General features: G+C 56.9%; 3 protein-coding genes and 1 long non-coding RNA gene across 4 annotated transcripts; 2 read left to right on the top strand and 2 right to left on the bottom strand.

Moving 5' to 3' along the window:
* Positions 1 to 1,273: 1,273 nt before the first annotated feature.
* On the bottom strand, positions 1,274 to 4,828 carry HOXC8 (homeobox C8). The gene is made up of 2 exons (XM_008704791.2): positions 4,388 to 4,828; positions 1,274 to 3,008 (listed from the first exon to the last, which is right to left on the bottom strand). Exons 1-2 carry the CDS (start codon positions 4,821 to 4,823, stop codon positions 2,716 to 2,718), a joined length of 729 nt encoding a protein of 242 aa, XP_008703013.2. The 5' UTR covers positions 4,824 to 4,828; the 3' UTR covers positions 1,274 to 2,715.
* A 5,943-nt stretch (positions 4,829 to 10,771) lies between these two features.
* Positions 10,772 to 13,928, bottom strand: HOXC9 (homeobox C9). The gene is made up of 2 exons (XM_040642563.1): positions 13,391 to 13,928; positions 10,772 to 11,687 (listed from the first exon to the last, which is right to left on the bottom strand). Exons 1-2 carry the CDS (start codon positions 13,926 to 13,928, stop codon positions 11,443 to 11,445), a joined length of 783 nt encoding a protein of 260 aa, XP_040498497.1. The 3' UTR covers positions 10,772 to 11,442.
* A 403-nt stretch (positions 13,929 to 14,331) lies between these two features.
* LOC103675551 lies at positions 14,332 to 15,087 on the top strand. The gene is made up of 2 exons (XR_005837969.1): positions 14,332 to 14,420; positions 14,845 to 15,087. It is a non-coding gene; the product is annotated as an uncharacterized LOC103675551 (long non-coding RNA).
* Positions 15,088 to 17,389: 2,302 nt separating this feature from the next.
* On the top strand, positions 17,390 to 20,302 carry LOC121105380 (basic proline-rich protein-like). The gene is made up of 3 exons (XM_040641961.1): positions 17,390 to 17,396; positions 18,199 to 18,269; positions 19,099 to 20,302. The coding sequence occupies exons 1-3, from the start codon at positions 17,390 to 17,392 to the stop codon at positions 20,011 to 20,013; spliced, it is 993 nt and encodes a 330-aa protein (XP_040497895.1). The 3' UTR covers positions 20,014 to 20,302.
* Positions 20,303 to 20,925: the final 623 nt, after the last annotated feature.

Raw genomic sequence — 20,925 nt, 5'->3', positions numbered from 1 at the left:
CCTGACCCAATCCTGTATTCACGACCACTTTGCGTGGGAGCCAGGGACCCAGATGTGGGTGAAATTACACAAAATAAGAGTCAGCCTGGGCCTAAGTCTGGGAAAATCATTGACCAGGAGGAGAGAGAGAAAGAGGGAGATCTGGCCTCAAAAATATTTCAGTCTTTGGGGGATCTGGTTTTAAGGACCAGAAGACCCCATCTCCTTCCCTTTCCTCCTTCTCCCGAATGAGTCAGATGACTTGTATCTCTGGAATTTGGTATTATTTGACCAGAATCTTACTGGCATAAACAGATTGCTCTGCCTAGGACCCACCAGGGAGGAGTGAGAGACCCCTTTGCCCCCTGACTCCCTGAGCCTTCAACCCCTTATTTTGGGGAATGGGGAGTCCAGTGAAGACTCTCTTTACCCTGCTGTGGCTGGGATGGAGGACTGTCCACTCAGCAGGCCCATCCTCCTCACCCCCAGGCCAAGGGCCCACACTATGAGAGCAGGGCAGACTGCCCAATTGCCAAGGTGAAGCCCGGAGCCGGCTTGAAACAGCCAGAAGAGTGGCTGGTGTAGATGCTGGCGGCCTGGGTGACAGTGATGGCTCTGTGCTGACGGAATTTGAATTTCAGAACATGGACCCAGGCTGCTTGGTGGACCAACTCACTCACCTTCCCCTTTTCCTTTCCTTTCCCCCAGGCTGAAGCTTCCCCATCCCCCACCCCTAACCATCTCCGCCCCCCCCCTGCCAAGTCCTCCAGGCTGCCTTGAGCCTCACATTCCTCCCCCCTGTTCACTGTTCTAGTGCTGGGTGCTGGGTGCCCAGGGTTGACCACGAGGGGCGTGTGGTTCAGAGAGAACCCCACTGTCTCATCCTCAGTCCCTGGTAGTAAAAGGCCTAGCTGTGGGAGGGGCATGGGGGGCAGATTCTTTGTCTGGGCCCAGCCCAGGGCTGAGGAGGAGGAAGGTGAGTAAGTGGGGAGACGCTTTCTTCCCACTGGGATCCTGGCATCTAGAAACCCATTTTGTTCGGAGCCAAGGTTCTCCCAAGAGCATACTTGAAACACAATGTTCTTCTTCCTCCCCCTCGACACCTCCCCCACCTTTCACCTGCCCTCCCTGCCCAGCCTGCCCTCTCAACTCCTAGGCGCTTCTCCACGTGAGTTACCCCACCCCAAAGTCAGATCAGTGACCACCCCAAAGTCAGATCAGTGATGGAGACCTTTTCCACAGTGCTGGGAAAGAAGGATAAGGAGGGAAGGAGGAGTAGACAATTGGGGGGGGAGGGGGGCGTTGGAGAAAAAGCAAGTCATTCCAGCTTCCAATATTTTTTCTCCTTTTTTTTTTATTATGACTCACGTATACAATACAAAGTACTTGGACCAGGAACAGGGCTGCCGGGACACAAAATCTACATTCATAGCTGGACATAAAGACAAATGACCAAAAATTATTATTATAGATATATTTTAACGTTTTTTTTTTCTTTCGAGCACATTGCATAAACAGAGAATTCAAGACAGAGTTAACTATACATTCAGTGCAATTTAGTTCTACTCTACTGGGGTTAGAAGCACAATGAAAGCGCACAGGACCGGCGGGCTAGGCAGTCTCAGTTGTTGGGTTTTTCTTAGTGAAATAAGCAGCAACAAACGACAACAAAACCGCATTACAAATACTCTCAAAGCAGGATTTCCTTCTATAGGTAGTGATAAAATACGTTGGAGGTTTCTTTCTTTTTTTTAAATTTTAGTCTTTTTCTCTTTTTTTCTTGCATATTAGGATTTTTAAAAATTTCTTTTTTATTTTTTCAAGATTATTGCAGGTTCCCTTTAGGTAGTATGTTAAAGATTTATTATCAGTATTATTATTATTATCATTCTTATTATTTTCATGATTATGGTGATTTCTGAGCGCTAGTACTAGTGCGGCTCAGAGGAAGCTGGGCCCAACAACAGAAATCAGACAGCGAAGGGGAGGAAGGCATGGGCCCGAGTGACCATGGGATGGCTAGGTAGGATTTTAGCGGCGACTGCAGGCTCTTGTCTACCCCGTGGGGAGGGGGGAGGGGAGAGACCCGCATCTCCTTCAGGTTTCCATCAGGTTTCTAGAGAAAGTCAAGGGGGTCTTTCTAAGTGGGGGAGCTCCAGAGAGGGAGAAGGGATATTCCTTGCTATCATTTAAAAAATTTCTTTAAACATCTCCCTTTCCTTCCCTTCCTTCCTTCCTTCACTTTTCTTTCCTTTCTTTTGAAAAGAAGTAAATCTAATGCACTAATCCTAGCATAAAAACAAAGCCACAAGTCTTCTTCCACATTTGGAGAGGGCTCCCCTCTAAAATAAATACCAGAGAGGCAGGGAGGTGGGAGTGTGGCAAGAAGGGGTGGGAGGGGGGCGAAGAGGCCAGGTCTCAGACCTTAAAACTCCAAGCAGGACTCCGAAGGGTGGGGGTAGGGGACAAGTGTGTGTGTTGGGGCAAGGACTGAGACAGAGTCCGAACTTTCCGTGGTGTCTCGGTCTCCCCCCTTCAGCCCCCAAACAAATAAAGATCGGGGGAGTCCAAACGTAATAAAACCAGAGCTGCAAGTATCTGACAGGTAGTTAGAGTTGTGAGTGTCATTCTATTCTCTATAAAAGCAAATGACAGTCGTAAACTTCCCAATTTATCCGCTACCATAAAACGAAACTTCAAGGGAGTTGCTAAGGGAGGGGGGTCTCTCTTTTTTGCTTAGTCCTTGTTTTCTTCCTTTTCCTCCTCTTCTTTCTCCTCTTCCTCGTTTCCTTCTTCCTCCACCTTCTCTTCATCTCGGGCTCCAGGCAGTTTATCCTTGTTGTTCTCCTTTTTCCACTTCATCCTTCGGTTCTGGAACCAGATCTTCACTTGTCTCTCAGTCAGTCCCAGGGCGTGAGAGACTTCAATCCGGCGCTTTCGTGTCAAATAAGGATTAAAGAGAAACTCCTTTTCTAGTTCCAAGGTCTGATACCGGCTGTAAGTTTGCCTTCCGCTGCGCCGCCCCGGAGCTGGACAGAATAGAACCCCAATCTGGTTATGTTTGGGTGGGGGCTCGGCTTTCTCCTGTCACTCTTCCTCCCCTAAAGTTCCCCCTGTGATCTCCCCAGTTCCCCTCCCTCCTGAAGACCAGGCGAGAGCAGGGAGCAGGCAAGGGCAGGAAAGTTTGGGGGCTTGTTTTGGTTTGGCTTCACCTTGGGAGATGGGGTGGGGGTGGGGGCAGGGACTGGGGTCTCTCAGGAAACTGGGGGATGGCAGGGGCCTGGGGGGAGCACAGCAGAGTCCCCGCCTCCCCCCCAGGCCTGCAGTCTCAGGGAACTGGACCTTGCAGCTTTGTTTACAAGTGCAGAGTGGCATTTGGTGAGCAGAGCTGGGGACAGATTCTGTTTCCAAAAGAAAGGAAAAAAGGTCTGGGGTTAAAGAAGAGGGGCTCTGCTCACTGCCCCCTCCTTGAATCCCTCTGCCTAATGCCTTGCCAGGAAGAAAAATAATTGATCTCCTGGAATGTATCACTGCTTGGCCTGATTGCTAACTGGAGACCAGCAAATAAATCACGGGCCATCCCCGCTGGAACTTGTCGCTTTCTCGCTTCCCCTTTTACTTCGAAATTGGGCCATGAGGGGCCACCCTTGGAGGGGCACATGGCCTGAGCCACTCTGAAGCTCTCAGGGAAAGCCCACAAACCTTTGATTGGGGGCAGCTCCGCTTGGGTCCTCTGGACCCCAGAGCCCTCTAATCTGCATGGCCCCTCTCCTTCCCTGCACTCTTTTCTCTCCTCTCTGGCTCCCTCTCTTCTCTCCAACTGAGGGAACTAAAGCAAAGTTGGGGTGGTGGCCTTAAGGCTAGTTCTCTGAGAGGAGGCAGTGGGTACCCCAGAGAGCCAGAGCACCTGTCCTTGGGGTCTTGTCACCCTCTGGTCCAGGTAGGGGAGGGAAACAGGGGTCTCCCTTTGCCCCAAGACGGCCTGGCCACTGTTCTGGACTGAGGCTTTCTGCCTTTTGGAAAGACTGGTTTGTTTCAAAGGCTGATAACCTCAGGGTCCTTGGGGGCCCCTGCCCAGCCGCCTCCCCAACTTTGACTTTAGAGATGGCAAGAGGGAGAGACAGAGAGGGAGACAGGCAGACAGACAGACAGTGGTGGAGAAAGCGATTTTTAACCCTTTGCACCCAGACACCACCTTCACCCCAGTCCCCCAAATATCCCAGGCGAGCCCCGCGCCCCACCCCCAGCTGAACCTCCCAACCTCAAGAAACCCACTCCGGCACGGGGGTGGGGCCGGAGAGACCCGAAAGCCAGGAGGGAACGCGAGGGCAGACAAAAAGGAGGCAAGGGAGGGGGGGAAGACCCCGGAGCGCGGGAGACCAAGGGGGAAAGAGAAAAGGCTTCTCACCGTGGGGTCTCATCCATGGAAACATGAGGCTGGGAGACGAGTTTTGATTTAAGTGGCCTTGTCCTTCGCTACTGTTAGTGTTGGCGGAGGATTTACAGTCGGGATACTGCACCACGCTCGCCTCTTGCTGAGCCCCATAAAGGGACTGTCTGGGGAGCGCCTCGTAGCCATAGAATTTGGAGGCGTCTCCGTGGCAGCTCAGCGAGCACGGGTTCTGCTGGTAGCCCGAGTTGGAGATGCCCGAGGTGCCGTGGTGGAAGAAGTCTTGGACGTGGTGCGAGGCGTGCTGGAAGCCGGGCGCCGAGCCGCCGGGCCCGTACACCAGCGCATGGCTCCTGCCCACGCTCTGCGGGAACCGGCAGTCGTAATAGGCCGGTTCCAGGGACTCGCCGCCTTTGTATTTGGAGAACAGGGGGTTGACGAAGTAGGAGCTCATGCTGGGCACATGAAAACCCGCCGCCCCCTCCCCTCTGGCTCGCGACTCCCCCGCCCCGTACCCCCGAAAGTCCCCTCCCCCGGGAGCGAACCCCGGGCCGGCCGGCTCCCCGGGGCTGGGCTGGGCAGGTGGGGGCGCCTGGGTGCCGGGCCCGGCCGGCTCGGCGCGGCTCCCGGGGCTGGGCGCGGGCGGCGGCGGGCGCGGCGGCGGCGGCGGCGGCGGCTCTCTTCACTGTCGGTAGGTAGAGCTCGCGCTCTCGCACTTAGCTCTTTCCTTTAACAGCCCAGGCGAATTCCTCAGACTCCCGGCGGTGGCGGCGCTTACACGCGATTCGCGTTCATCAATCCACGACATGAAGACAGGCGAGAGAGAGAGAGAGAGAGAGAGAGAGAGAGAGAGAGAGGGAGAGAGAGGGAGAGAGAAGGAGGGATGGCGGGGGTTGAGGGGTTCAGGGCTGGGGGGACCTGGAGGAAGGGGAGGAGAGGGAGGGGGAGGGAGGGGGTGTGGTATATGTGTGTTGCGGGGGGTGGGTGGTGAGCCAGCCCCTGCTAAGGGCTGGGGCCAGCTTCTCCAAGGTGCGCATTCAGATTTGAAGGTGCCTCTCCCCCCTTCCCCTTTCCTTCCTCTCAGACACAGATACCTGAGCCAGCAGGTCAACTCAGGTTACCTCAACAGGTACGAGACCCTCCCCCCAGGGGGTTGAATGCCAGCAAGAGAGAGAAGGTCCCCTAACCCAAAAGATGGGCTCCCCAGGGGGTCCTTAAGCCGGGGACTCAGAAGGGGCAAGCACATCAGCACAGCATATCCCCAAATACTTCAGGCATCCCAACCCTCCATGTCTCCTGCCCCTCGTCAGGGTGGGAAACCACCTACCTTCCCCCATCCCTAAGATTCTCTTGCTTGCCTGGGTAGAGGAGAGGGCCGGAGGTGGGGCGCACTCCATATACCCAGGCAGGGCTGCAGTGCCCCTTCAGACACCAGCTCCTGCCTGAAGCTTGGCTGGGGGCTCTGAGAGCAAAGCAGTTTATGGGGACAGAGGAGAGGGCAGCTGGCGGATCCCTGGTTTTGGGCTGGGCTGATCCAGGATGCTTCTTCTCAGGAGACTATTTGTATCTGGATTGGAGGGGACTGGAGCAGGCCTCTTACTTGTCCCCACATACTCTAGCCCTATAGGAAATGCCAGCTGAAGCCCCCTGGCTTCACTGCAGCCCCTACTTCCCCAGGCAGGCTGCCCAGGCCAGGATGTGGATGGGAACTGTCAACGGACACTCTTTAAATATTTACCCACAGTTTCTCTAGGGGGTTCCTCCCCCAACCCCAAGACTAGGTAAATTCAAGGTAATTCTAATGGATAAAAGAACCTTAGTCCATCAGCACCCTTCTCTGGCCATGAATGTGTACAGTTATGTGGGGTTTAACACAGACAGAGAGAAAAGGCAGAAAGTGAGAGAGCTGTGAATACGTGTGCTGTGTGCATACGAATGAGGAAGAGGAATTAGAAGGATTTTTCCGGTCCTCCCGTTGCACAGTATGTGAGGTTGTGGCACACAGGGCAGTAGTGGGGCACACTGGGGATACACACACCATGGATGTGCCACCTCCCACCCTGAAACACCTCGAATGCATGCTCCCTCAACTATCATGCATGCCCAGAAGCACCCCTGTCACCTCACAGACCCTGTGCACCCAGGCACGTAGGGAAGGAATACCTGAGAAACACACGAGCCTCTTTAGCTGTTTGCATCCTGAAAAAATTTGCTACCGATTTTCCTTCCACATCCTGGGCTTTCAGGGTTGGATGAGGAAGGAGGCTGTTAGAAAACCAGATCTTTTTCTTCCCCATCCGGAGCCCAGCTCTAGGGATGGATGAAGGCATGGCAGTGCAGGAAAGGATGGTATAGATAACACACACCCCCAGTCCCTCTATCATCTAAATCATTGCTGGGAAAATGGCCACTGTCAGCCCAATTCCCAAAGAGTCGTCACTGGGGCCCCAGCAAAAGACACTTGCAGGATCCCTTGAATATGGAGGAGCCCACCTGCGCCTGAATTAAGGACTGCCCAGACTCTGCAAACGTCCAGAACTCTGGCCCTGGAGCAGCAGGAGGGGAGGATCAGAGGAGGGCTGTGCCAGGGCTGCAGGCCTCCCTAGGGTCCAGGACATGCGGGGCACGACAGGGGTCTCCTCCACTACCAGAGCAAGCTCCAGCCTTGGCTTCAGCCCTGCCTTCACTGAGCCACTGTGCTCAGAGTACCAAGCTGAACGAGATGGGCTCTGGGTTCCCAGCATCTGGGGCACTGGGGACTGTCATAAATATTTTCCCTTCCCTGCCTGGAAAGAGGAGGCTCGGCAGGCCAGATCCGCTCTGGGGCCTGAGCCTTATCTTTTAGAGGGTGGGGGGATATCTCGACATTTTATGGTCCAGCGAAAACCCTGCCACAGAGCTATTCTTCCAGGCCTTTGTGTCTTGGAATGCGACTGTCCCGCCACCACCGTCTGCTCTCACAGCCCACCAGTCCTGAAACCCCTGGCTGGACTCGATTTCCCCTTTTGGGGGTCCCTCGTCTTTTCTTTCTTTTTTTTTTTCATTTGATTGTCTTTTTTTCTTTTACACGTATCTGGTTGATTTCGCTCCCGGAGCTTGGAAATAAAGGAACCGCAAGCAGCCATCCTCGCTGGGGCGTCTCTGCCCCTCGCCCCAAGGCCTGCTCCGCCCTCCTAGGTACCACGGATTTATGTTCGTTTGTCCGGGTCATTCTGCCTTTTTGTGTTAATTGCGCGCTGCCTGCCTGGTGCTTATCTCCTTCGCAAAGCGATTATTCTCGACGCCAGCGCTCCAGAGCCTCTCGAGCCTGCTGCCAGAGCACTCGCGATTTATTTACACCTCGCAGGTGAGAGGATTGATTTGCTCAGAGCCAGTGGGGCCGGGCTGGGCCGGGGCGCGGGGCCTTCTCCCCGCTGCTCCTCCGGGCCGGGCCTCAAATGTCAGTGCGGCCAGGCCGGCCAGGGGCACTGCCGCCGCGTCTAACATTGAGCAACAGCGCCACCTCGCGTCCACTTGCTCCAATGCAGTCCGGCCGGGAAAAAGCCCACAGATAGAGCAAGCAGGTCCCAGCCTTGGCCCAAAGGTGGGAAGAGAGAGGAAGGAGTTCCCAAACGGGTGCGAGAGAGAGAGAGGGGTCCCCGGAAGGGAGTTCTCCCAGGACCGCTGTCCTTGTGTTTTCCAAGTTCTCCAAATAAACCTTCTCAAAGGTTTCACACTATTTTCTTTTTGTCACCCTCCCTTCCCGCATTAAGAGACACTGTGCAAAGGACCTGCCGCGATCTCCCCCATTCAGGCGCATTTCTGGGCTCGGAACACCTCCGCTCACGCAGAAGCACGCTCCGAGGCTCCCGAGACCTCCTTCCCGCGGCGCGCACCCTAAACTCCTCGTTCCTCTTACCCTGCCGCTGGTTCCGCACCGCCTATTCCGCCGCCTCCTGCAGGACTTTGCGGTGGGACGCTGACTTCTCCCGACTGTTTGCCCCCTGGTTTGTAGCCCACCTCTCTCTCTCTCTCTCTCTCTCCCTCTCTCTCTCTCACGCGCGCCTCTCTCTCTCTCCACCTCTCCCTCCCAGCCAGTGAGGTCCTGTTCTCCGTGGGCCATAGACAAAACATTCCTATAATCCGATTTCAAAGGAAAGAGTGTCCACCTTATTTAAACCATAAAACAATTAAGCCCAGACGTCTAGCCAGCTCCGCGCTGCTGTTTTGTTCGGCCCCATTCAGAATCCAGCGCAGGGAGACAAACAGCGCCATAAAACTGGCATTTCGGGGCTGCGGGAATGTACCTATCCGCTGCCTTCCCAAGTGGAACAACCTTTAGGGTTTTGTGATTCTGACAAAGGAGCAGAGGAGAGGTGGGAGGGGAAGATTAGGGCAGGAGGGCGTTTGCTAGCCCCTCTTCCTGCTCCCCCCACCCCAGCTTTCGCTTCTTTCCCTAGATGTGTGTTGTGTTGTGATTTTAATTCACAAATTGTAATAAATTTAAGAAAATGAATCCAATCCTGACCCGCAGGCCGGAGGCTGAGCTGGAACTGAACAGTGGGCTGGGCCGGGTGGGCCTGCTCTGGATCCCACGCTCTCGCCCGGGCCCTCGGAGCCCTGAGCCCTGCGGCCCTCCTTCCTGTCCGGAGTAAGGCCGGCTCGGGCGGGCTGCAGGAAGCAGGCCGCGCTGAGGGTCGAGGGGAGGCGACAGGGCCTTGGAGCAGGGGCGGGGTGGAGGCCCGGAAACGCCGCGGAGCCTGGGCTGGGAGAAAAGCCTGAGTCCCCGCAGTCAGAACCGGCAGTCAGGATCCAGGGACACGGGTGTCCTGGCCTCCGCCCGGTGTGAAACCAACGCCAGTGTTCCAGAACAGCAAAACGGCCAAAGGGGGGAGTGAGGATTGAGAAAAGAGGATGAACTACAGGCAAAACACCATTCAAAAGGACCAAGGAAACAACTGCTTCTAGAATTAGGGAGGAGGTCTCTTCAGTGGGAAAGAAGAGAAGGTGCTTCAGCCACTGGGAAAAACCAGTGTTTGCGACTTTTGATTGTCCCCCTCAAAATACCATCCACACAAAATGTTTGTCCCTTCCCACCTCCTCCAGTGCCCGAAATCGGGAGTGTTGAATGGAAGGAGGGGGTAGGAGATTCAAATGATGGGGAAGGGGCTGGTCCCTCCGAGTGCCTCACCAATCCTGTAAGGCCATGTGATGGAGGAAGCTGCAGAAGGACTGGGATCCCCAATGATTTTCTTTTATGGTGGTATTCCCCAAGTACTCAGAACAACACCCTGCACCCTCGCCAGAATGGGCAGCCTGAGATATTAAAGTGCTATATTTCAAGCCATCTGAGTTTAATAGTTTCCAGATTGGGGGATTTCCGAGAAAGGGGGCGACGGGCTGAGGCATACCCAGCAGCTCGTGTCTGCTTCTGATTACCAGATGAAAACTGCCGGGGAAGGCGCTCTGGGGTGCAGTGCAACTGACCAGCCCCAATGAGCTGTTGCACATACAGGCCTCTACCCTTGTGCCTGGGGTCCCACCACCATCAGGGAACACCCCACTCCAGGCTAATCCCTGACCAGCTTCCTTAGGCCTTGACCGTGTCAGCCCCAGAAACGCTGCAGCCACTCAGCATAACCCTGTTACCCCCAAACCAACATTCAAACTAACCACTAGACAGAGAAAGAGAGGGAGAGACTGAGAAGAAAAGAGAACCAGGAGAGGGAGAGCGAGAGGGAGAAGCTGAGAATGCATTGAGAAGTTGAAACTAAATCTAATTCTGATTGTATTGCCTTTGCCATCTTTCTCCTTCCTCCTTCCCTCCTTCCCTTTCTTTCTTCCCTCCCTACTTCCTCTCTCCCTCCTTCCTTCTCTCCCTCCCCTCTCTCTCTCTCCCTTTTTACTCTCAATGCAGTCCCCAGTGCCTATTCTGCTCCCTGAGGCCTGCTCAGCCTTCTCTCTCAGCGCTCACCGCACACCCTCCCTCCCTCCCAGCCACCCCTCCAAGCGCCAATGCAGGCAGGCAAGAATCCAGCCTGGGCCCTCACCCAGCACCCAACTTTCATCTTCACCTATCTCCTCCCTCCGATCGTGTACTCATAAATTATTACAATTAATTACAGCCAGGGAAAACCATGCATGCCATGCCCCCACCCCCCTGGACTCCTTCGAGCTACCAGGAAACTCACAGGCAGCCGGCGGGGCAGGCACAAGCAGGGCCCGGGCCTCAGCAGCCTCCACTCCATCCCTGGAGCCCTCGCGCCCACCCCACCCTGCCTGGAGAGCAGCGGCAGGCACTTGCCCTTCCGAGGTAGAGGGAGCCCCTTCCCTGGCTCCGGCTGGCCCCAAAGGAACAGAGCGCTTGCCTCCTGCACGACAGCAGCCTGGGAGCCACGGGGAGGAGAAATAACGAGAACTGGATACGGTTGGGTTTCTGGGTTTTTAAGTGACTTCGATATATTAACACAGAGCTGTTCTAGCATAACAAACAGAAGCACGTAACAGGACGGACGCTGGGGACGAGGAGACACACGGCTATGTACACGCCCGAGGCGCGGGCCTGCGCCGCGGACCCAGCCGCCGGACCCAGCCTGCCGCCCGGTCCGGGCCCTCGCCCCTCCGCTCCTGGGCTGGGGATCGTTATTGTGTAGGTGTGTGTGTCTTTTTTTGTACAAAATCTGCACGCAGAACACCCCAGGCCTGGGGAGGGATGGCCCGGACCAAATACTATACAGAAAAAAAAATAGAAATATAGCGATTCAAGTACTGGCTTCTCTGAAGAAAGGAGGGAAAAATCACATTTGTGTTATTTATTTCAGTTGCGCTGGGAGAAGAGAACGCAGTTTCTCTCCCCGCCTCCTCCTCGCTGGGTAGAACTAACTCTAAAACACCAATTTCTCAACACTGAACCCTCCCAAATCACAAGAGTTTTCCTTTCCCCTTCCTTTTTTTTTTTCTTTTTAAGCTGATTGGCTTTTCTCTATCTTGCTCTTTCCTTTTCTTTTCGTGCTCTCTCCCGCCTGGGTTGGGGTATTTTTGTGGGGTTTTTGTTTTTCCCTTGGCTGTGCCGAGGCAGCAGGCTGGGGCAGGGTTTAGGATTGCTCCTTGTCGGTTTTCTCTTTATTCATCTTTTTCATCTTCATCCTCCGGTTCTGAAACCAGATTTTGACCTGCCGCTCGGTGAGGTTGAGAACCCGGGCCACCTCGTACCGACGGTCCCTGGTTAAATACATATTGAAGAGAAACTCCTTCTCCAGTTCCAGCGTCTGGTACTTGGTGTAGGGGCAGCGCTTCTTCCTCGTGGAGCGGGCGTGGATCCAGTTGGCCACGGGGTTGCCTGGAGGGCCAAACACAGGCAAGGGTCAGTGGAGCCCCTTTCTAGCCCAGGACCCCTGCCGCCCTACCCCACAGGCTTAGCCAGGCTCCCCAAATGCAACAATTGAACCTGAATTTGGACACGTTTTACTTCGGGAATTTTCTCCCTGACTCCTTGTGCATTCTGCCTCCTCCCCATCTTGCCCCCTCTTCAATTTCTAGCACCTAAAACTATAGGAAATCAAAGCTATCAAAGCCCCTACAGTCCGGTCCTCAGCTTCAAGAGTAGTAATTTGAGAATATGCTCATAAAAAGTCCAAATTCCCAACCGTTTCATAGGCCCATAAACGCTTCTCTCTCTTGTTTTTTATTTTTATAGCGAGGTCTCTCTCCTCCCCACTTCCCTCCTCCTCTGCCCCCTCCCACCCTCCCAGCCCACGACCGAGTCCTGAAATTTCAGCAGTTCTGTTTCCTGACCCTGAGAGTCCCTAAGCCCCTCACTACCCTCTTCAGCGCCCAGCTCCGCTCTCGGAGTTCAACCCTGCTGAGGCGAATTCTCAGAGTGATGCTAGAATGGGGAAAGCCTTTCTCCTCTCCCCAGAGAGCTGCTGGCCTTGGGACAGGCTCCCCCATATCTTAGCTTCCCTGTTAGGCTTCCAGTGCCCCCCTCCTGCCAGCCCCAGGACAGGCTCTGCAGGAGCCAAGCCTCCAATTTCAGGTTTATGGGAGTAGCTGAGGGCAAGGAGGGAAGCCTTCAGAGGGGTATAATTAGGCCCTGGCCCCTTATGGGGCTGGAGGAAAGGATTTCCTACAGCCCCCTCCTGGGACTCCCCCAGACACTTCCTCACACCCAGGGGCTGCACCCCCTCCCCTGCTGTTTCCCCTTCTTTCCCCTTTCTCTGGCCCAGCAGCTCCCACCTGCCCCCCCCACCCCTGCCCTTCTTTGCAATACTCAGAAGGCTCCAGTCTCCTTGATGGGAGTGTGTGTGTGTGTATGTGTATGTGTGTGTATAATTCTCTAATCCGGAGATGCCTCCCCCCCATTCCTCATCCCTGAGCCCAGTTCTCAACCCTCTTTCCTGCAGAGCCTCAGAAGAAGGCTCTCAAGTTTAAGGAGACTGGGACCCCACTTCTCTTCCCCAACTCTGGAAGTCCTGATTTCTCCAAGTTCCCAGGCTGTGAAAACCCCCAGACCCCTCACCTAGTGCTCCTGCGGGAAGAAGTCCATGCACCTTCTGTTTAATGACTCCCTGGTGGGGTGAGAACCCCCATGCTGGCTGGGAGGTAGGGGTGATTTTTCTCCCTGGGGTATTTCCTCTCTGTCCCCAATGTCCTCCTCATCTCTCCCCCAATCCCACCTCAAACCATAAAATGAACCTCACCCCCTACACCATCCCCTGGCCCTGTCTGCATTTCTTGGAAAGTAGCGACTGAGCCAAAAAGCCTGGGCTGGGGGGTGGGGGGGGGTCTCTCATCAAAGCCAGCTCTAGGGAGAGAAGCCCCCCTCAGCCCTCTCCCAACCTGGCTCCCGGGGCTCCCTTCTCAGACCTTCCTGCCCCTGAAAGCTCCCCAAGGTAATTCGCTTTTATTGAGTCCTCGCCCCCTCGCCCTCGCCCCTCTCCCGCGCTCCCTGCGCTGCTGCGAGGGGCTGTAATCTGGCTCCCCCCCGCCCGGCCTCCCCTCCCCTCCCGCGCCGGTTGTAAAGGAAAATTGCTCCCAACTTACTGGGGTCCAGGTCGGCCTTCTCCTCTTTGTGCTTGCTGCCGGCGAGTGCGTCCGCCTCGGGCGAGGGCAGTGTCTGCGGGGCGCGGTCGCGCAGCTCCCCGGGCGAGCCGTACATGTAGTCCGGGTAGCTGCGGCCGTCGCCCGGGCCGCAGTCCGCGCGGCGCCCGGGGTAGGCGTCCGGCTTGAGGGCGTAGTGACGGCCCCCGGCCGGGAAGCTGGGGAAGGAGACGGCGCCGGACAGCGGCTCGAGCCAAGTCCGCATGTAGCGCGTGTCGGCGCCGAGGTGGGGCTGGGGGCCGTACGGGTGGTATACCACGGACGACTGCGAGGGCACGGGCGCCCACGACGTGCTGAACACTGCCGGCTTGGGCGCGAAGCTACAGGACGGAAAATCGCTACAGTCCGGCACCAGACCGCTGGGTCTGGCGGCGGCGGGGTGAGCCCCCGTGGCCGGAAACCTGGACGCTAGGAGGTCTTCATTGTCGTGAGAGATGAGCGAGTCCACGTAATAGTTACTGATGGGCCCCGTCGCCGACATCGTAACAGGGTTTTACATACATAAGATTATTGTATGAACTGTATATGTACTTTTTATCTGCTCACAGAACAATCAAGGCAGGTAATTATTTTTCCAGCCTTTTCCCCGCAGCTCATTGGCTCCCCGGCCCCCACGTGATCGTATTTACCCAAAAATACGGCGCGGATCAATGCGCAGGGGCTTTTTTTTCCTTGCTTTTTTTTTTTCCCCCCTTCTCCCACCCCCTTCTCTCTGCTGATCCCCGCGACCTGCGTTTTCCCGGGGGTCCGGAACTCTGGACCCAAGGCACCGGCCACCCCCTCAGGACAACTCGTATCTCATCAGAGCACCCCCTTGCCCATGTCCACCCATAAGCAGATGGCCTCCCGCACCCCCCCACCCTGGAGGATTTCTTAATGGGGTGAAAATGCCAGTCCCCGAAGCCAGGGTTGCCGGACCCCCAGGGCCGAGCTTGGGCGCGGGAGCCCCGCAGGGGCGGAGAGGCCGGCCGAGGTAGGTGGAGGAACTATTTCTTGACGTAATCCGTCTCTGTCGGCCCCGATGCTCCCGCAGTCTCTGCGCGAGCCGAGATCAGCGATTGTCAGTTCGGAACGTGGCTTTTAAAAATGCGTTTTTAAATAGTGTGTATGTATGTATTTCTTTCTGGAGCAGCAGCAGCGAGGGAGGGAGGGTGGGAGGGGACTGGGGAAGCTGGGGTGGAGGGAGGGAAGGAGGGAAAGGGGAGCGTCCTTCTGCCACTGGCCAACTCAGCCCCCCAAATCTGGGGTAGGGCAGCTTGGGGAAGGTGGTCTGCGTGTGGGAGGGGTGGGACCTCATACACCTTTATCATCAGAAGTCCTCTCTTTGCTTTGGCACAGATATGCAAGCTCCTTTATTTTAAATTTATTGTCTATATCTATTTATCTTTCTTTGCCAGCTTGAAGAAGTGGAGGAGAGATCAGCACAAGTTAAGTGGGGCGTCCCCATCCCGTCTTCCTGCTCACCCTCCTTTGCCCCCAACTCCATCTCTGCGACAACCCTGCCCCCCCCCAAAAGAAGTCACTCCAGGGCTCTGTCTGAAGAGAGCCAGGGTGAGAGCGGGCAAGGCAAGAGAGAGCGACCTCGGTCGTGGGCAAGTAGCTTGTTTTTACGTCCTTCAATAAAATTTTTATGAGGATCATTTGATTGTTCATAAATGTGTCTTTCATTAAATAAAATTGTAGGCTGTTTTTGGAACGGGAAAAAAGCAACGGAGGAATGGGAGAAAGCAATTTCTTTGGGGTCGGATGCAGGAATTCCGGAGGGGGCAATGTGATTGTAGGGAAGATCAGACAACTTGGATTCCTCCCCCCAATAAGTTGGTTGCTACCCTCCTCCTTGAATTTGGGGTTTGTTGCCCAGCCCTCTGCTTTCCATCAGACTGCCCCATGGTGGTTTAGTAAAGGTGGGCTTTTGGCAAGCAGGACATTTCTCAGTGTGGGTACAAGAGAGGGGGCAGGGAGGTTGGCTGGGGGGTAGGGAGAAAGGCAGGTGATGTCCCCCAGAGACATGATGCACCCTAGGCTCGGCAGAGTGAGTTTGAAGGAGGGGTGCAATTTCAGGGTCAGAAGAGAGGAGTCCCAGTTTGTGCTATGGGAAATGGGCAGGAGCTGAGGCTGAGACACAGGTTCTGAGGCAGCAGGGAAGGACAAGGATTCCCAGACATGAGACGCCTGCCCTTCTTTCCCATTCCTGTCCCCAGGAGGGGACCAAACGCCAGGGGTGGGGGTGAAGGATGGTTTTCTCCTGCATCTCTGTCGACCTGTCTCCTCTGGGGTGGAGAAGGGCTAGGGAGAGATGTCCAAGAGTGTGTAGCTTGTGTGTTCTGGGGGGGGGAGTTGAGGGGGGAGGGCATATCTGCAGCCTGCAGCACTGACCCCAGCTTTCCAGGTCCCCTCCCTAGTCCCTGTTCCTCCCCCTCTCAGTTCTTTCCTTTTCGGTCTAGCGGGGCTGGGATTTCGACGCACGGGGGGTGTGTGTGAAGTGCCTGGCTGGGGAGAGACAACCCGGGGCCTCAGCCTCCTCGCCCTCAGCTCTGATTGTCTTCCCCTCCCCCGGACTGGACTGGTGTGGGAAATCCAAATTACAGCAAGAAACAGAATATCTCTTTGGCCTTGATGGAGTCGGGTTAGCTGTCAATCAAAAATTCTCCCTCACTAGTTCAAGGAAAAGACAGGAGTTTCCCTCCCGTCCCCCTGCCGAGGCTTTCTCCAAATCCCCAGCACCGTCAGCACCTCCCCCAGCCCTGGCGGCTGGGGACCCTGCCTGGCTCTTGGGCGGCTGCTGGCAGCACTGAGCAGAGACGTGTAGCCCTCAGCGGGCCCGGGGCCAGACAGAGACCTAGAGGACATCAGGGGACAGAGCCTGAGAGAGACTGAGCCTGAGACATAACAACTGAAACACGGCGCCAGGCCCATGGAGAGGAAGGAAGGAGGGAAAGAGAGAAGAAAACGGAGGACTGAGATAAAAAGAAGAGGAGAGGGGAGAATTAAAGGAAAGGGGGGGCAAGATGAAAAGAGATGGGAGAGCAGGGAGAGGAAGGCGTGCAGAGAGCGAGAGGGAGGAAGGGCGGCGATAGGCAGGCAGGACGGGGCAGGGCGCGAGCTGGGAGCAGCCGTGGCATTGTGCAGTCCGCTTGCTTGCCGGGCCTTTGCCGCGGGACCAGCTCCGGGCGCGGCGGCCACTTCTGTCCGGACACAAAGGAGGAAGAGGCCTCCTCTCCTGCCCCTCCCAGGCGACCTGCTGGGGTGGGTACACTAGGCCTCCGGAGGATGTAGAACCCCATCTCAGCCCAGGCAGCCACCCAGGCATCTGGGGGCTGAGCCACACTCTAGTCAAGGAGCAAACAAGCCACGAGGAAGGAGAAGGTCTCACGCCCCGCTCCTCCTTTTGCGTCTTCGCCAGTCGACAGGGCCCATCTGCCCCAATCTCAGTTTTCCTAGAAGAAAGGCGCCCCTAAAGACCCTTCCCTATGGGCCTCTACTATTTGGGAGCGCCCCTCAGACATAGTGTCTGTAAACAGATGCCCCTTTCTGTCCTACCCCCTTCGGCCACTACCTTCTTTTCAACTCTCGAGCTGCCTGCGCACCCTGCTTGCCCACCCCGCAGAGGCGGCGGAAGCGGGGCAGCTCGGATCACCCGGCCCAGGCTCCCCGCTGCCGTCAAATTCCCTGTGAAACTGAGGGGAGATTGTCGCCTCGTTTGAGAGCGTGAACTCAGACCCTCCCCACTCAGGCACAGACACAGCTGTGGATCAGGAAGCAGGCCTCGCCCACAGCCCCCTCCCCACCAATGCCCCGGCTTGCCTAGGCCTTGCGGAGAGCAGCAGCCGCGAGGAGGGGGGCTGGAAGAGGCTGGGAGTCCCTGAATTCACCAGGCCGAGGTCCCTCGGGTTCCACAACTGCATGTGGGCTGTACCCCTAGTCTCTGCATTTGGAGGTGGGATGGCAGGTCAGGACTCTGAAGCAGAACTTCGGGCTCCCCCCAAATCCCGGCCTGTGAACGTGGGGGCTCAAAGGATGTGGGGGCACCAATAAAGAGGGGCTTGTCTTTCCAGGTTCACCTATTCCTGCTGCGTCTNCTGCCAGATTCCCAGACTCCCTCTCACCCCCCCCCACCACTCCCTTCCATTTTCCTCAGCACCGATGGGGCAAACCCGAGGGACTGGAGGACACTGGGAGTCCCTGTTGGAAAGGGGGGGAAACCCCAGCTTTAGCCAGCAGCTCTGCATTCACTCTGGTTCTTACAGCTCGCCTCCGACCCCAAAAGAATTCACTGGGCACAGCCGAGCCCCCTAAGGGGGAGGGGCACCCTTACTCCATCACCTCAGACCTGCACAGCTGCGACCACAACCAAGCTAGCACCACGGTGGGAAGGACAGACAGACAGAAAGACAGACAGGTTAGAGTCATCTCCTCCCCTTGCCCTGCGCCTCCCTCTTAGTGATTTAAATTCCCTCCGGTTCAATCCACACCGTCAAGTTCGGATTAAATTTAAAGCAGGCTTTTCCCGGTCCCCAGCCCCGCAGGCAGGGAGCCCGCTCCCCGGCTCGCCAGCACCCGCCCGCGCGGAGGAGGCCGTGCTCCATTTGCTTTCATTTTCCTTCTCCCCCTGAAATGGGCTCATTTCACCTCTCGGCTGCCCTCTCCCCCTCCCCGCCCCCTCCTCGGTTCCCCTCTACTTTCCCCCCTTCTCGCTCCTGATCCCTCTTTGTTGGGAAAAGCACACCCACACACAACTCGTCCTAGCTAAGGCCTGCGCTGGAAGCAGACACTGAATTCTCCCGGCCCGCCGCGAGGAGCCCGCGTCCTGCCCCCACCCCAGGTGGGTATCCGGGATCCCTACGCGCCAGGAGTCAGGCCCCTGCGCCCAGCAGGAGTGAAACCCCTAGGGCCTGTGAACGTGGCCCTCTCAACGCCACGGCCTGCCTTCCCGCCGGCCCCCAGCCCTGCCGCCCCGCAGCAAACGGGGCTATTTCCGGCTCCCCCAACCCGGTCTGGTTTCCCAGGCTGGGGAGTGGCTGGGGGAGGAGCGGCCCCCGAACCGGGGGTGCTCTCTGCCTGAAGCCCCCCGGCTCTGGCCGCCCTGTTACCTGATCTTTGTGTGATGTGTGTGTCGCAAGGAAATTTGCAGTGACTTTGGAGCCCAGACTGAGGAAGGCGAGGTGGCGAAAGGAGAGACAATACGGGTCCGAAGTACAATTAAGGGGCCAGAGCCGCTAGTCTCTCCCCCGCCCTCCCTGCCAGACTAGGAGCTGTCTGGCCTCAAACCTCAGGGCAACCCGCGAACCTGGAGCCGGAAACTCAGCCCACGGCGGAGGGAACGGGAGGATCCAGCAGCCAGAAAGCTGGAGGGAAGCTCCCTTCCAACTTGGGGGCTCAGCAGCCGGCCCCGCTGAGTTGCAGAGAATCCAATGAATGAAAGTGCACATTCCGACGAAATTTCCCGATTGTTTCAGCCTTTGGAAGGAGAGCCTAGGGTTCGGGACGTCTCAGACAGACAGACAGACAGACAGGCAGGCAAACCGCACCTCCGGAGGCAGACAGACTCACAACATGAGTGTGAGCCTAAAATCAAATACAGGTTCAACATTCCCGAGGCCTTCCTGCCAGGCCGGGCGGGCGCCGAGCTCCCTACCTTCTTTCCCCTCCAGGGCGCTGGGCAGAGACCCGGAACACTCGGTCCCTCTGGCTCGGTCCAATCCCGCCTCGGAAGCGCCTTCGTTACCTGCTCCTCGGCTCCCCACGGCCACAGATGCAGGGCAGCCGCCTCCCGCGGGGGGAGGGAAGCCCCGGCCACCGCAGCCGCCGCTGCCCGCCCTCCTTCCCTCCCTCCCTCATGCTCGCCCTCCCTCCCTCTCTCCCTCCCTCGCGCGCTGCCGCTCGCCGGGCCCTCCCGCGGGCAACCTGTTCTGGACCAAATCCAGGTATCTCCGAAAGAGAGAGAGAGAGAGAAGGACCTCTTATGTGGGAAAGAAAGACCCTTAACCGCGTTTATTTTCCACGCTCTGACCACTGGCCGGCCTCCGCGCAGACGCCCCGGACGCGGCCCTGCAGCTGCAGGGGTGTGCGGGGCCTGCTGCCTCGCCCGCGCTGACCGCCGCGCCCCGCGCGCTGCGCGCTCCACACTCTGGGCCGCCGCCCCCCGGCAGCCCAGACACCAAACAGACCTCAAGGTCCTTCCTACAGACTCAACATCCGGTTGCCCGCCTCGCGGCTGGCCTCCGCCCCGGAGCCCGCTCTGCTCCGTCTGCGGCCAAAGTCCACACACAATCCACCTTGTCCGAGCTCTCGCGCCGGGCCGGACACCCCTCCTAGCCAAGGCGCCCGCCGGGCCACACTCGGGCCGCGACCCTGCCCCGGACCGCAAACCTCCTCCCCCTGCACGGGACCCACACAAAGCCCAGTGCCCACCCGCAGCCCCCAGTCCCCAGCCGCTGCTGCCCTTCACCTGTTCCCAAGAAAGGCTGCATCTCGGAGCCGAGGCAAGGCCGTGGGCCCGGGCGGAGGGTGCCGGGGAGCCGGGGAGCCGAGGTCCCAGGGAGGCCACAGAGGATCAGCCGGGCTAAGCCGGAGCCCCCGCAGCCCGCGAGATATCTCAGAGACCAAGGCTCTCCTTGGCGAGCTCTTGCCTTTTCCTCCGTCTCCCGCAAATCTTAAACACTCACACGCCGGGAGTTCAGCTCTATAAATCCTGCTCCTCTTTCCCATATCATAATTAAAAAAAACCAGTAGGGGAGGTTTTAACTTTTATTGCGATTTCTGGAGTTGGGCTGCGGAGCATATATTAAGTTTACGCTTATGCGCTCTCGGCGGGGAGGGTCCTTTAAGAAATAAAAATCCATCTTAATATCCGCAGACGAGAGAGATAATTTTTTCCCTCCTCTTCACGCTGTTTCTTCTGAAGACTCCCTTCCAGCGAAGCGAATAAATAATCACCATTGCCTTAGCCATAATCTACGGTCCCAGGGCCCCGGGGATGGACTCTGGCCATCAGACTGGCCCTCACCTTGGCCCGATGAGAACTCACCCCAGTCCCCAGGATCTGGGAAGGGGGACACCCCAGACTCACGGCTCTGTGGCCACCCCCCCCCATAAGCCCACCGACTCTGAAACGGAAACGGGGGGCAGAGAGAGACCCAAAGCGCAAAAGTCGTTCATTGGTGAATTTCGGCCCATCAGGGACACTCTCTCCAAGCCAAGCACTCCTGAGCACCCCGCCCCTGCCTGGGACTCCCTTCAGTCCAACTGGCCCTGTGATTCTGACAGCTTGAAAACTCAGAGACTGCTAGGGGCTCCCAAACCAGGGGAGCCCCTGCCTGCCTCGCACCAGCTGGCCTTCCTCTCTGAAAACCTTCCTATTTCCCCGGGAGCCATAGAGAGATCTGAGCGCTTTCCTTCAAGGGAAGAGATTATTTCCCCCCACAAAAGGCAGGGGGATAGACAGAAAGACAGACTAACAAACTCAGCTAGGGAGAAGA

Source organism: Ursus maritimus, unplaced genomic scaffold (assembly GCF_017311325.1).
Source record: "Ursus maritimus isolate PB19 unplaced genomic scaffold, ASM1731132v1 scaffold_26, whole genome shotgun sequence".
In the NCBI taxonomy this organism is placed as follows: Eukaryota; Metazoa; Chordata; class Mammalia; order Carnivora; family Ursidae; genus Ursus; species Ursus maritimus.
This window is presented reverse-complemented; position numbering and strand designations above follow the sequence as displayed.